The following is a 13,005-nucleotide window of genomic DNA, read 5'->3' on the forward strand; positions in this document are numbered from 1 at the left end:
TGTAATCCCAGCTACTTGGGAGGCTGAGGCATGAGAATCCCTTGAACCTGGGAGGCGGAGGCTGCAGTGAGCTGAGATTGAGTCACTGCACTCCAGCCTTGGCGATAGAATGAGACTCTGTCTAAAAAAAAAAAAAGTTAAAAAAACACTCATCACTTGGGAATGTTTTAACTCTGCTGGTCTTAAGTTCAGGCCTGTGTGTGCTGGGTCATGTAAAATTGTTTAAACAAGTCTGGAACAGTCAATTGTGCAATAACATTGTGATACTGTTCTATTGCAAATACTTAATAATGCTTAATCCAAGCTCTGGGTCCTTTTCTGATCTTTAAAGGTATCTTAAAGAACACAAGTGATTTAACAATATTGTTAGTGATTCAACTTGGAAAGAAAAAATTTGGGGCGTGAGGGGGGGAAAATAAAACAAAAGAAAACAGAAAAATGTCGTAGCACTCTTTGCCTGAGGAATATTTAGAGATTGGAAGCTGAGCTGTTGAAAAAAAGTTGTTACAGGCCAGGCGCGGTGGCTCAAGCCTGTAATCCCAGCACTTTGGGAGGCTGAGGCGGGTGGATCACCTGAGGTCAGGAGTTTGAGACCAGCCTGGCCAACATGGTGAAACCCATCTCCACCAAAAATACCAAAAAAAAAAAAAAAAAAAAGAGCTGGGCAGTAGTGATAGGTGCCTGTAATTCCAGCTACTCAGGAGGCTGAGGCAAGAGAATCGCTTGAACCTAGAGGCAGAGGTTGCAGATAGCCAAGATTACGTCACTACGCTCCAGCCTGGGTGACAAGAGTGAGTCTCTTGTCTCGGGGGAAAAAAAAAAAAAAAGCTGTTATATTTACAACTACGCTTGTGGGAAAATCAGGATTTTCTTTATATTGTACAATCAAAGCAAAACACAGATACTTATTGCTATCCATAACGCTAATTGTAAATGTGTGCATAAACTTAATTGTTCTTGTTGCTTTCTTAAGTATTTTAAATATGACCTTCCTTACAAAATATTTTTATATAAATTAAATACACCTTTTGACTCATTTTGCACACTGGCGTTTCTCGTAAAATTGTATTCGGAAAAAGTTATGTGCAATGACCCAATGGCATAAAAGTGGAAAGGAAAGTGACAACTAGAGATTGGTAACTGTATCCTCTGCAATCCTTGCAAGAAAGAAGGGTGCCCTTTGTGTGGTTTCAGGTAAAGTATGTCAATGGGACTATAGGGAAGAGAATTTCACACGGGGTCTTTCTGCATCAGTAATTTTAATAGAGACTGTTAGTGGTTATCAACAGCTGGTCAGATCTGTTTTTCCCCACTGCTCTCCGGATTCAGACCTAGCAAATTCTGGGCTCAGTCTTCCTCCTCCTCCTCCTCCATCTCTTTCTTGATCCAGTCCACGTAGTTGATCACTTTGGTGTAGAAGCCATAGCCCCTGCTGCACCCGATGCCCCAGGACACGATGCCTGTGGCCACCCAGCGATCAGTTTTCCGGTCCTTTACTGCAAAAACGCCCCCGCTATCCCCCTGGCAGGCATCGTCCTTGAGAGATGGGTCCCCAGCACAGAACATGTTTTGAGAGAACACATCCATCCTATTCTTTTTCCGGAGCCAGGACTCACAGGCCTGCCGGTTAGCTATGGGCAGACGGACATACTTAAGGTCATGAGCAATCTTATCCTCCATGACCCCAAAGCCACTGACATAGCCCATCAAGCCCAGGTCATAGTAGGTCTCATTGTCGGGGAGGCAGATGGGGAGGAGGTTGGGACCCAGGGTGACACTATTTTCCAGCTCCAGCAGGGCGATGTCCCCCTCAAAATTGTGGGATTCATCCTGACGGTAGTCGGGGTGGATGCTGACCCTGCGAATGGGGTGATTTGCCAGCTTCATGATCTCTTCCACATTTGTGTGGCCCAGGAACACATCCACGGAGACGTTGCTTTGCTCATTGTGCTGCTTGGGGTAGAGGGTGTGGGCAGCCGTGAGGATCCAGCGGTCGCCCAGCAGGGCCCCACCCCCGCGCCCGTGGATATTGGTGAACGCCTGCCAGGGAAAGTTGCCCAGCTCGGCTTTTGCCCCTCCGATGATGCGCTGCGTCTGTTCCACAGGTTTCACAGGCTTCCCACACACTGAGGGGCAGACAGGGAGGACAAGGGCACGTCAGCTCCAGGTCCCACACTCTTCCCTCTGCGGCCAGCCAGCTCCCCGATTGCTCTCTCTTCCTGGCCCCTGTCTCTTTTCTCTCTCTCCTCCCATCCTCACACCTCCTTCACTGGCCTATTGAAAGGCTCTTCTCCTCGTTCTTGTTTATTTATTATTTATTATTTATTTTTTGAGACTCTGCTCCGTTGCCCAGGCTGGAGTGAAGTGGCGCAATATCAGCTCACTGCAACTTCCGCTTCCGGGTTCAAGCAATTCTCCTGCCTCAGCCACCCAAGTAGCAGGGACTACAGGCATGTGCCACCACGCTTGGCTAATTTTTGTATTTTTAGTAGAGACCGGGTTTCACCATGTTGGCCAGGCTGGTCTTGAACTCCTGACCTCAGGTGATCTGCCTGCCTCGGCTTCCCAAAGTGCTGGGATTACAGGTGTGAGCCACCAGGACCAGCTCCTTGTTCTTGCTTATTTCTTCCTGGAGTGTCTCCTGTTGTTTTTATTCTCTGATTTCCCATCTGCTTAGTGAAAATGCCAGCATTTCAGAGTGCTGATTCCAGCACTCTGTCCCTCTTTCCCTTTCTCCTGGGATGTTCCCCTCTCCTCTCCTTCTCTGTCTCCTTCCTCTGGGTCATGCTGCTTCTGAGGCCCTGCAGGCTGCAAAAGACCCTGAGGATGGCCCCAGAGGGTTTCCACTCACCTGGCAAGCACCGAGGAATCTTCTCTCCCTTCTGTTCATTCTTCCAAATGCCCTGTGCTGTGCAGGTGTACACCCCTGAGGCCAGAGGAGGCAAGAATCAAGTTGGGAGGTGATGGGTAAGAAAACTAGGTTGCAGAGGCCAGTGAGTACTGAATGTGCTCAATGGGGAGAGGGGCAGGGAGGAACGAACATGACAAGGGTCAAAGGCCAAAGGCCTCCAGAAGGAAAGAATTTCAAGTGTTCAGAGGCTCTAGACATATATTTTGTTTTAATGTCAAGTAAAAAAAATCAGAATTATTAATAAATGTTTGCTGTGATCCCCGTTTATGAAGGTAGACATAAAAACCAGAAAGAATATGTCAAAATCTTATCAGTGATTGCATCTTGGTGGTGGAATCATAGACAATAATTGTAGCTACAGCTTCTGATTGCTGAAAACGTGCCATGCTTGTTGCTAAGCACTTTATCTGCATGATCTCATTTAAGCACTACAGTGACACTTGCAGGTGTATGTTATTCTCATTTCGTGGATGAAGAAACCTGAGCTTAAATAATTTGCACTGGGTCACGTAACTTCTAAGTGCCAGGACCAAGGTGCAAGCGGTTGTTTGATTCCAAAGCGCAGCTCTTAAAGAATACTATTTTTAATCTAGACTTTTTCCCTTTTTTGTTGTGTTTCAAACCTATAATGTATGTGATTTCTTATATTTAAAAAAAAGGTTGAAAAATGCCCACTAATGAGTAAGAGTCATTTAGTAAAACTAAGCGCAAAAAATCATAACCAGGTTGAGACGGGAGAATGGAGGGGGAAATTTCACTGACTTAGCTATAGTGGTCACGATGGTGGTGAAGACTGAGGTGTTGGTGTTGGTAGTGATGGTGGTGTTGGTGTTGGTAATGGTGGTGGTGATTGTGATGCTGGTGTTGGTGGTGACAGTCGTGTTAATGGTGGTATTGTTCATGGTGGTAGTGGTGATGGTGGTATTAGTGGTGATGGTGGTGTTGGTAATGGTGTTGGTGGTGATGGTGGTGTTGGTAAGGTGGTGGTGATTGTGGTGCTGGTGTTGGTGGTGACAGTCGTGTTGTTAATGGTGGTATTGTTCATGGTGGTAGTGGTGATGGTGGTATTAGTGGTGATGATGGTGTTGGTAATGGTGTTGGTGATTGTGGTGTTGGTGTTGGTAATGGTGATGGTGATTGTGGTGCTGGTGTTGGTGGTGGTAGTGGTGCTGTTAATGGTGATATTAATGATGGTAGTGGTGATGGTGGTATTAGTGGTAGGATGGTGTTGGTAATGGTGGTAGTGATGATGGTGTTGGTGGTGGTGATGGTGGTGTTGGTGTTGGCATTGGTGGTGGTGGTGCAAGTGGTATTGGTAATGGTGTTAGTAATGGTAGTGGTGGTAATGGTAGTGGTGATGGTGGTGTTGGTAATGGTGATAGTGACACAGTGATGGTGGTATGAGTGTTGGTGGTGACAATGATGTTGGTAATGGTGATGGTGGTGCTACAGCTAGTGCTCGACTTACCACCGCAGTCGGGACCGCAGACCGGTCGTAACACGATTTGGTCATAAGTTGAGTAGGCTATATGTACAGTTGAAATGGTGCACACGGAGATGGTAGTGCTGCCGGAAGCTGGTCCTCACTGTGGTACGCCCAGCTGGGCAACGTTTGCGCTGCCAGACGCGGAGCAGTCATGGCTAGCGATTGTGGTCGTAAAGTCGAATGGTCGTAAGTTGCATAGGTGGTAAGTTGATCAATACCTGTAGTGGTGTCGGTGGTGCTGATGGTGGTGATAATGGTAGTGGTGATGTGGTATTGGTAATGGTGTTGATTGTAGTGATGGCGGTGATAGTGGTGATTGTGCTGGTGTTGATGCTGTTGGTAGAGATGCTGGTATTGTTACTGGTAGTGGTAGTGATGGCAGTGGGGGTAGCAGTGGGGGTGTGGTGGAGGCAATGGTGGTAGTGGGGATGATGTGGTGACAGCAAGCTGTATATGAGATTTGAATCTTTTCTTTGCATCAACTCAGATGCCTTCCTCTTCAAACATACTAGGTTCCTCTAAGCAGTATAATCTAGGCCCCTGAAGCCAGTGCCCTGGCAGATACCTTAATATGTATTCCCTAGGGATCTACTGGGAGAAATCTCAGTGGATGTCCCAAGGGATGGAAGGAGGAAATTTCCATTTGCATTGGCCCCTACCTTGCTCCGACTCGCTGCTGCCGGCTCTGGTCTGCATCTTATAATATGGCTCCTTGCAGTAGTACTGGATACGGGCCTTGTAGGTGTTCACCCCCATTGTGGTGGTGTAACGGAAGGCACCATTAGGCAGGTTTCGGGGCTGCCCACAGTCCTTGACTTGGAGAGAACACAGGGCACGGTGAGAGCTGAGAACGACTGTACTGGAACTTCAGGGAGGGGAATGTGAGTTGTCTACTTGCAGAGCAGGCTGAGAACCTTAGAAAATATAGTCAGTGGAGAGGGCACTTGCAATGGAAAGGAGTTGGATGGAGTGAAATTCAGTTCTGGACAGAGTCCATCCATCCTGCTGAGAAGAGGGCTCATGATTTCTGAGATGGGCCATAGGCATCAAAGGACAAGTCAGGGGGAGGGGCTCTTAAAAAGAGGCTTAGTCTGGACCCCCCTTTCTTTCTTGACCCAGGTCCTCAAGGCTGGAGGTAGGAGGTCCCCAGGGTCACATCCCTGATTCGTGACTTACTCTTGCATCTGGGCATGGGACGATGCCATGTGCCATCATCCTGGCAGACAGCTGTGAAGGAGTGCAGCACCTGGTTCCCCTGTTGGGCAAAGGATAGAAGTGCCATCAGTGCCAAGAGGCAATGCAGCTCCCCTTCCTGCCCTCCCCACACAGGAGGGGAAGGCAATACAAAGACATGTCTCAGGCTCTCAGACCCTCGGCTCCCCCGTGGATGTGGCTCCTTCTCCCTTCTCCCTGAGTTACCGACAGGAGCACTGAGCCACACTGCAGCAAGTCAGAGCAGGGCTAATTGATAGACGGGATCATCCTCTCTCTAGATTGTGGCCTGTTCCCACGGAGGTCCAACTGAATCCCACAATTTGTAATTTAAAAAAATCACAAGCCACCATTTGAGTGTTTTCTGTATGGAAACCAAAGCTTGTGCTCCAGGGCAGAACCATGTTTCTCTCGCTGGTGTCCCCGGCCTCCAGGCCTGCACCCCTTTATCTCTCCTGAGTTGCAGTTTTCCTAAGGACAAAGACCTTCCCTAAAATACTAGTGCCACCTCGCCCCTTTGAAAGGTGCTGGAGACCCTGATGTATGTGAAGTGCTGTTGCTGCTGAGCAGGAACAAGACTAGGAAACGGCAGTCTCTGAAATGAAAAGTTACTGGACAGTATGAATGAGTTTTATTAAGACCAAAAATCAGCCAGGTGTGGTGGCTCATGCCTGTAATCCCAGCACTTTGGGGGGCCGAGGCAGGCAGATGACTTGAGGCCAGGAGTTCGAGACCAGTCTGGGCAACATGGAGAAGCCCCATCTCTACTAAAAATACAAAAATTAGCCAGGCGTGGTGGCACACGCCTATAATCCCAGCTACTTGGGTGGCTGAGGGACCTGAGTAGCTGGCCCCGGGAGAATTGTTTGAACCTGGGAGGCAGAGTTTACCGTGAACTGAGATCGTGCCACTGCCTGGGTGACAGAGCAAGACTCTTGTCTCAAAAGTAAAACAAAAAGACCAAAAATCATTCCATAGGGTTAGCCCTGGAAAAGGTTGCAAAAGAATGTGTCGGAGAACTAGAATGTCTGAGTAAAATGTAGGTAAAGGGAGAAATGATGTGACTTGCTTTAAATTCTATCATGTGAATGACAAAGGCAAAAGGGCAGTGGGTGGCGCAGGCAAGGGCAGGGTTGTAATATGAGCAAAGAGATTGTTAGTCTCCAGTCTTCTGGACCCAGGACACACGCCCAATCGTCCTGATGGAGCTGGAAGCACCTTGGAGTAAAGAGCAGTGCATCAGGTGAACTCGGCTTGATGCAACATTGAAATGTGAGCTCCACAAAGGCTGTGTGACTATGTGGGTTTCTTTTTACTGAACCTCTCACATCTAGGACAGTGCCTGACAGTAGACAGCTTAAATGTGCATTAAATGAATTAACTATGAATTAAGGACATATCAAAGGTCTCTTGTTTGATTCTGACTAAGTCTTCCCAGTGGACCTACTGAACAAGGTTGGGATGTCCAGTCATGGGTCTCTGTCCAGAGAGACAGAGACTTTTTAGTTTACCAGCCTTCGTGAGATGGTTCAATGGATAAAAGCATATTCCTTCCTGAATCTGCAAAGCTGAGGACAGGATGGTGGGTGCAGGGTGAGACCACCAAGATTTGTAAAAGAGCCCTGGAGCAGGAGGCAGGAGATTTGGGTCCTAGTCCCTGCTCTACAAAATCACTATGTGATGCTGATGAGTCACTACATCTCCGCCCTTACTTTTCACCTCCTTCAGCTCTCTTGAGTTATTGGACTAGGGCAATAGTTATGAAACTTGGCTGCACATTAGAATCACCTGGGTACCTTCAGATAGTCCTGATGCCCAGGCTGCGCTCCAGACCAAGGGAATCAGAGCCTCTGTTGCGGGCCCCTGACCTCAGCATTTATTTATTTGTTTATTTTTATTTTTTAGAGGCAGAGTCTTGCTATATTGCTCAGGTTGGAGTGCAGGGGCTATTCACAGTGGCCTTGAATGACTGGGCTCCAGCAATCTTCCAGGATTTTTAAACTCTGTTTTAAGTGGGCAGCAAGGGGACTCATGTAGCTGAAACATCGATGACTCCAGCTGGCATGAGGCTAAGTCCTCTGTGGACACGTCATCTGAATTCCTCCTGGGATACTGAGCCAGCTCTCTCCCCTCAGTCCTGGGTTCTCACCTCTATGAGCTGGTAGCCTTGCTTACAGGTGGCAATGAAGTAGTCACGGAACTGGTACTGAGTTTGCAGGTTCTGGATGATGGTGAACTTGTCTAGGGTCTTGGGCTGGGGGCACTTGATGACTATTGGGGAGACCAGAGGACATATTTATTTCAGAGCCACTTGTCCTTCCTTCTTCCCACCGCTCCCCCATTGCCGGCCATCGAGGGAGGCCCCCAGGCAGCCTTACTTTCAGTGGTATAGTGCAGCTTCCAGCCCCGGCTGTCCCCCGACTCATCTGTGAAGAACAGCAGGTCCACAGCATTGCTGCTGGTGTCAAGGTCGGGGGGCCTTTGCTTCCCACAGAACTCGCCAATATTCTTTCCGTTGGCATAGATCTAGTAGGGGCGAGGGGAGGATATTTTTTTCAGCTTGGACATTTTTACACAGGGCCAACTGGTGGCCAGGGCGGTTGTGGTGGTGATGAAATCCTGCCTTATGTGTGTTTTCAGGGGAAGGTCAAAAGGGATCCCCACGACCCACTTCTAGTTGTGTGGGAACTTGCCCAGACCATGGGTGATGTTGGCCGTTCCTGCCCCAGCTGGCCAGGGGATCCAGGGGGAAGTTAGGACAAGAAAAGCCAAATGCGGACGGAAGGGGGGAAGGAGTCTTTCAGGGGTAGGAAGGCTGTACCTGGAGCTGGTCATAGGGGCAGTGTACTTGCTGGTGGTCATCAATTTCAAAGGGCTCCAGGAACTTGAGGTGCAGCGTGAGGCCCCGCTCTACCCGGATGCTGTAGTTGCAGCGCAGGTCAGGGGGGTAGGACTGAGGGTACTCCAGGCTGGAGATGTAGCCCGATGCCTCCGTGTACAGCTCGCTGCTGCACTCAGCTGTGAGAGCAGAGCCGCAGGGCATCAGGGGGGCTCCCTGGCTGGCCAAAAAAGCCCTGGCCCAACCCCTGCCTCCCTGCCACACCGCTCTGGCTCACCCTGGCAGGAATGCCTGTCCTCCTGAAGCTCGTAGCCCGGACGGCAGGAACAGAAGTAGCCACCAATGTAGTTGTGACACAGGTGCTGGCACTGGGGCTGGGGATCCTCCTCCCCTGATTTGCTCTGGGAAGCACATTCATCGAGGTCTGGAAGGCAGTCAGGAAGGAGAGTGAAGCTACTGCTGGAGACTTGGGTGGTGGCTCTGAACTCAGGGAGGTCACTCACCAGAGGCCTAAAGACAAAGGCGGCTCTAGGCCACCCGGACCTCCAGGCCTCTCCAATGCTCTCTGGGGACTGCTCCATGGTGACAGAGCCCAGCTTGACAGCCCTCTTTAGGAAAAGCTCTCTTGAGCGGAGGAACAAGGAAAGCCAGGCTTTCCGATTTTTTTTTTTTTTTTTTTTTTTTTTGAGACAGTCTTGCTCTATTGCCAGGCTGGAGTGCAGTGTCGGGATCCCAGCTCACTGCAACTTCCGTTTTCCGGTTTCAAGCAATTCTCCTGCCTCAGCCTCCTGAGTAGCTGGGACTACAGGTGCCCACCACCACGCCCGGCTAATTTTTTGTACTTTTAGTAGAGAAGGGGTTTCACTATGTTGGGCAGGATTGTCTCGATCTCTTGACCTTGTGATCTGCCCACCTCGGCCTCCCAAAGTGCTGGGATTACAGGTGTGAGCCATCGCGCCCGGCCAGGCTTTCTGCTCTTTTGAATTCAAGATTCCCTTTCTTGGCCCGCATTCAATTTGGCTGAGGTCTGAGAAAAGGGATCCCTAGGGGGGCTACTCACCCACAGCTTGGTAGTAAGCCAGGAAGCCCTTGTAGAACATGATGGTCCCATTCTCCTCGTTGGAGAAGTCCGTGTGGAAGGTCAGCAGCATCTTGTTCCCTTGGGACATAAATTCCTTCTTTCCCGGGGGGTTGCCCAGTGGAGAACCCAGTTGCCCGCAGAACCTCCCCAGGTTTTTCTTATCAGCAGAGATCTGGTGGAGGAAGGACGGGGGTAGAAGACCTGTTGTGGGGTGGCGCCCCACGTGATGGCTCAGTGATGGTCCTGTCTGGAATTTTTAGGGCCTGCAGAGTAAATCATGCACCACAACAGCTCCAACTTGGTCGCTACCTGCTGGGCTCAGCTGCTGCAACCTTCCCCATGTGACTTTCAACTGTTCCCTGAGTCTCCCACTGACTCACTCTTGGCATGTTGTTCTGCACTGGGTACCTCACCCCTTCCCTGTTTTCTGCTCCTCTGGCAGGTTTCAGGTCTTTCTCCATCCCCACCACCTCCTGTGGCATGTTCCCCTGGGGTCCTGGTTGTCTCTACCCAGCCTTTACTTACCCTCCCCTCATTCCCAGAGCCTGGACAGCTCTGCTTTTTTTTTCTGTTTTCCAATTCTCCTTCGGCCTAATCAAACCATTTATACTGCAAGTGCTTTCTGACGCCCTTGGCCGAACACGAGCCCTGAAGCCCACCAGTCTCAGCATCAGCACGTATCGCCTAGTCCCTCATCCTTCCTCCTCACAGCCTCCTCAACCTCTCCCTGCCCTGCCACCAAAAGCCCTCCCCCAACACTGCACACGTGCCAAGTCCTCTGGGCGGGGAAGACGTGCCATTTTCCCGTTATTTGCGCATAACTTCCCGGGGTCTCCTGGGAATGGTTTGGACCTTCGCAGTTATTGGACCTTCGCAGGCTCTGCTTGAGCCCTGAATCTCATTATTATTGGATATAGAAAGGCAGGCCGCGGAAGGCACGCTTGGTTGTCACAGAGGTGAGGGTTCTGAGCCCGATGTCCTTGCTGAAGGCCACTCCTGTGCTGCCAGAGCACACATTTCTCCTCCTCACGTCCCTGTGTTCCTGTTGAGGCGGGCAGCCATGGCGATCTTCTCCTTGGAGACAAGGGAGCTGAGGCACAGTGGTTTCCCAAAGACGCTCAGCTGGACAGCAGATGGGGAAGGTTTTCCTGACTCCGTGGACAGTGAATTTCCTGAGTGGGTCCTGTCCCTCTCTTCTCTGTGCTTCTCCCTTCAGTGCTCACCTCTACACCAGTGGGTGTCGCATCCAGGGCATGCCCTGGCTCTCAGAGATGCAGTCGGCCACCAGCTCCTGCAGGGCTGGGCTGTGTCTGGGGGTGTGCATGCCATGCAGGGCGATCCCAGATCCCAGAGGGCCCCGCTTTATCTTGCCGCTGCCCACCCACCCTGCCCCTACCTTGACATAGTCATAGAGGCAGCCTTCAGAAGGCTCCAGGTCAAACTGCCAGAAGACGAGCTTCACCCTGTATCCCGTGGGGACTCTGATCACAGTGGTCGTTTCCAAGTTGTTGGGGTAGGGCTTGGGGAACAGAGGGGAAGTCACCTCCCCGAAGAACTTCTGAGGGATGTGAATGGAGCCTCCTGCCCTGCAGAACAGGGCCGGCACCAGGAGATACCAGAGCCACCTGCCAAAACAAAAGAGAGCGTCTGGAGCTGGAGGGGTTCACCACTCTTGCCATGTGGGCAGCGGCCGTGGCAGGGGATGAGATGGCCATACCACTGGGCATTCTCCTCTCTGCCCATTCTGGACCTCACAGGCATGTTCTCTGCAGGGGCGGGTGGTGGGGGGAGGGCAGCCTCTGCAGTTGCTGCATGTGTGTCCCTCCCCAGGGCAGTGTCCAGTCCAGAGGCCACCCCACTCCCCTCATACTCCCTCCCCAGCCTCCCCCCCTGCCTGGCCACATCCCTCCCCTCCCCTTCCAGGAATAGGACTGGCTTGAGGCCAGTTAATGAGGGGTGAGTGTTTCCAGTCATGGCTCTCGGAAAGGGGTCCCAGAGACTCAGCAAGAGTGTCTGGGAGAAACCATCGGTGGAGTGTGGGGTACATGCACAGGGGGTCCCCTCCTGGGCAGGCGGTCCCCTCCTCTCGCTGCTCCCTGCTGTGAGCCCAGAAGGAAGAAAGGGCCATGGCATGAGCCTCTATGTACAAGGTCTCCTCTGGTCGTTAGGAGGAGGGATGGGGCGTGTTTTGTGTGTGTCCATGTGTGTGCACAGGGGGACTGATGAGGTGTGTGGGGAGGGCAGGGTGTTCCTGTCTCCCTGAATTGCCTCCCATGCCCTGGCTTCTCTCCTGGCTTCTCCTTCCCACCTGGGTGCCCATCGCCCTTACTCACATTTCTCAAGGCTGGTGTTGAGTCCTGGGCTCTTCTGACAGCCTCTTCATGCAGTGTGTGCAGAGGGAGGCTGCGGTCATGCACAGCAGGGATGGGAGGGTTTTCTGTGGAGTGGAGGGGGGACCATTCCCGGAGGAATGCTGGAGGGAATGAACTATTTGCATAAACAAAAGATCTGAGTTTCCACTTTAATTTAGTTTTGGTTTTGAAATTCCTGTTGGTGGTGCCACCTGCTGGTCTATATGGGGAAGGGCTAAGGAGATGGGAGTCTGAATTTTATTTTATTTTATTTATTTATTCTTAAGATGGGGTTTCACCATGATGGCCAGGCTGGTCTTGAACTCCTGACCTCAGGTGATCCACCCACCTCGGCCTCCCAAAGTGCTAGGATTACAGGCGTGAGCCACCGCGCCCGGCTGAATTTTTAGGGCCGGGTAGCCCAGGGTTGTAGGCCCAGACACCTCAGTCTCTAAATCTGATCAGCTTCTCCTTTCTTTCAAGACTTTCCTTGGGGAGGGCTGCTGCTGTGTTTACAAGGTTCCTACTGAAGCAGTGGGAGACCCCAGGTTGTGGGGGATTCTCTTTTCTGGACTGTCCTTTCCCTCTGTCCCCGTTCTTCCTGCCCTCATTCAGCCCGCAGTCCTGGTCCAAGAATGGCTCTGGTTTCCCTGCCCAGGAGGAAGCCCCAGGAACACTGGGGCAGAGGAGGGTGCGTGGGAGCGGGCAGAGGAGAGTGGAGCTTGGTTGCCTTGGGGCCCTGGCCTGCTTTAGCCATGAATGACACTTGGACATAGAATAGGGATGGCCATGTCAGGGCAACCCTAAAGCAGCCCTGGATTTGAGACCCTCTGGGGCAGCTGTGGAGGGAGTAAAATGTCCCCTTCTCCTCAGCATCTGCTCAACACGACTGCCAGGGCTGAGGCTGAGGGTGTGGCTGTGGAGCAAGAGGGGCTTGGTTTTTCTGAGATGAAGCCAGGCCCCTGGGAGGGAGGAGGGACCCTCTTCGCTTCTGTCCATCAGGCCATAGTGTCCTGCTTTAAAATTGTGCTCTTGGCTGGGTGTGGTGGCTCATGCCTGTGATCCTGGCACTTTGCGAGGCCAGGGTGGAAGATCTCTTGAGCCCAGGAGTTTGAGACCAGCCTA

General features: G+C 51.3%; 1 protein-coding gene across 2 annotated transcripts; it reads right to left on the reverse strand.

Annotated features, from left to right (window-relative positions):
• Window positions 1-1,240: 1,240 nt before the first annotated feature.
• Window positions 1,241-12,079, reverse strand: C1R (complement C1r). 2 transcript variants are annotated; one of them, XM_032254669.1, is made up of 11 exons: window positions 11,863-12,079; window positions 10,926-11,154; window positions 9,509-9,701; window positions 8,726-8,872; window positions 8,431-8,627; window positions 7,988-8,135; window positions 7,759-7,880; window positions 5,574-5,652; window positions 5,057-5,212; window positions 2,852-2,926; window positions 1,241-2,126 (listed from the first exon to the last, which is right to left on the reverse strand). In XM_032254669.1, coding segments are annotated over exons 1-11 (2,127 nt in total). In that variant the 5' UTR covers window positions 11,865-12,079; the 3' UTR covers window positions 1,241-1,347. The 2 variants fall into 2 exon arrangements, with proteins under 2 accessions (XP_032110560.1, XP_032110559.1); XM_032254668.1 differs by lacking the exon at window positions 11,863-12,079 and adding an exon at window positions 11,247-11,364.
• Window positions 12,080-13,005: the final 926 nt, after the last annotated feature.

This window comes from Sapajus apella, unplaced genomic scaffold (genome assembly GCF_009761245.1).
Source record: "Sapajus apella isolate SASKATOON/1434 unplaced genomic scaffold, GSC_monkey_1.0 scaffold86, whole genome shotgun sequence".
Classification (NCBI taxonomy): Eukaryota; Metazoa; Chordata; class Mammalia; order Primates; family Cebidae; genus Sapajus; species Sapajus apella.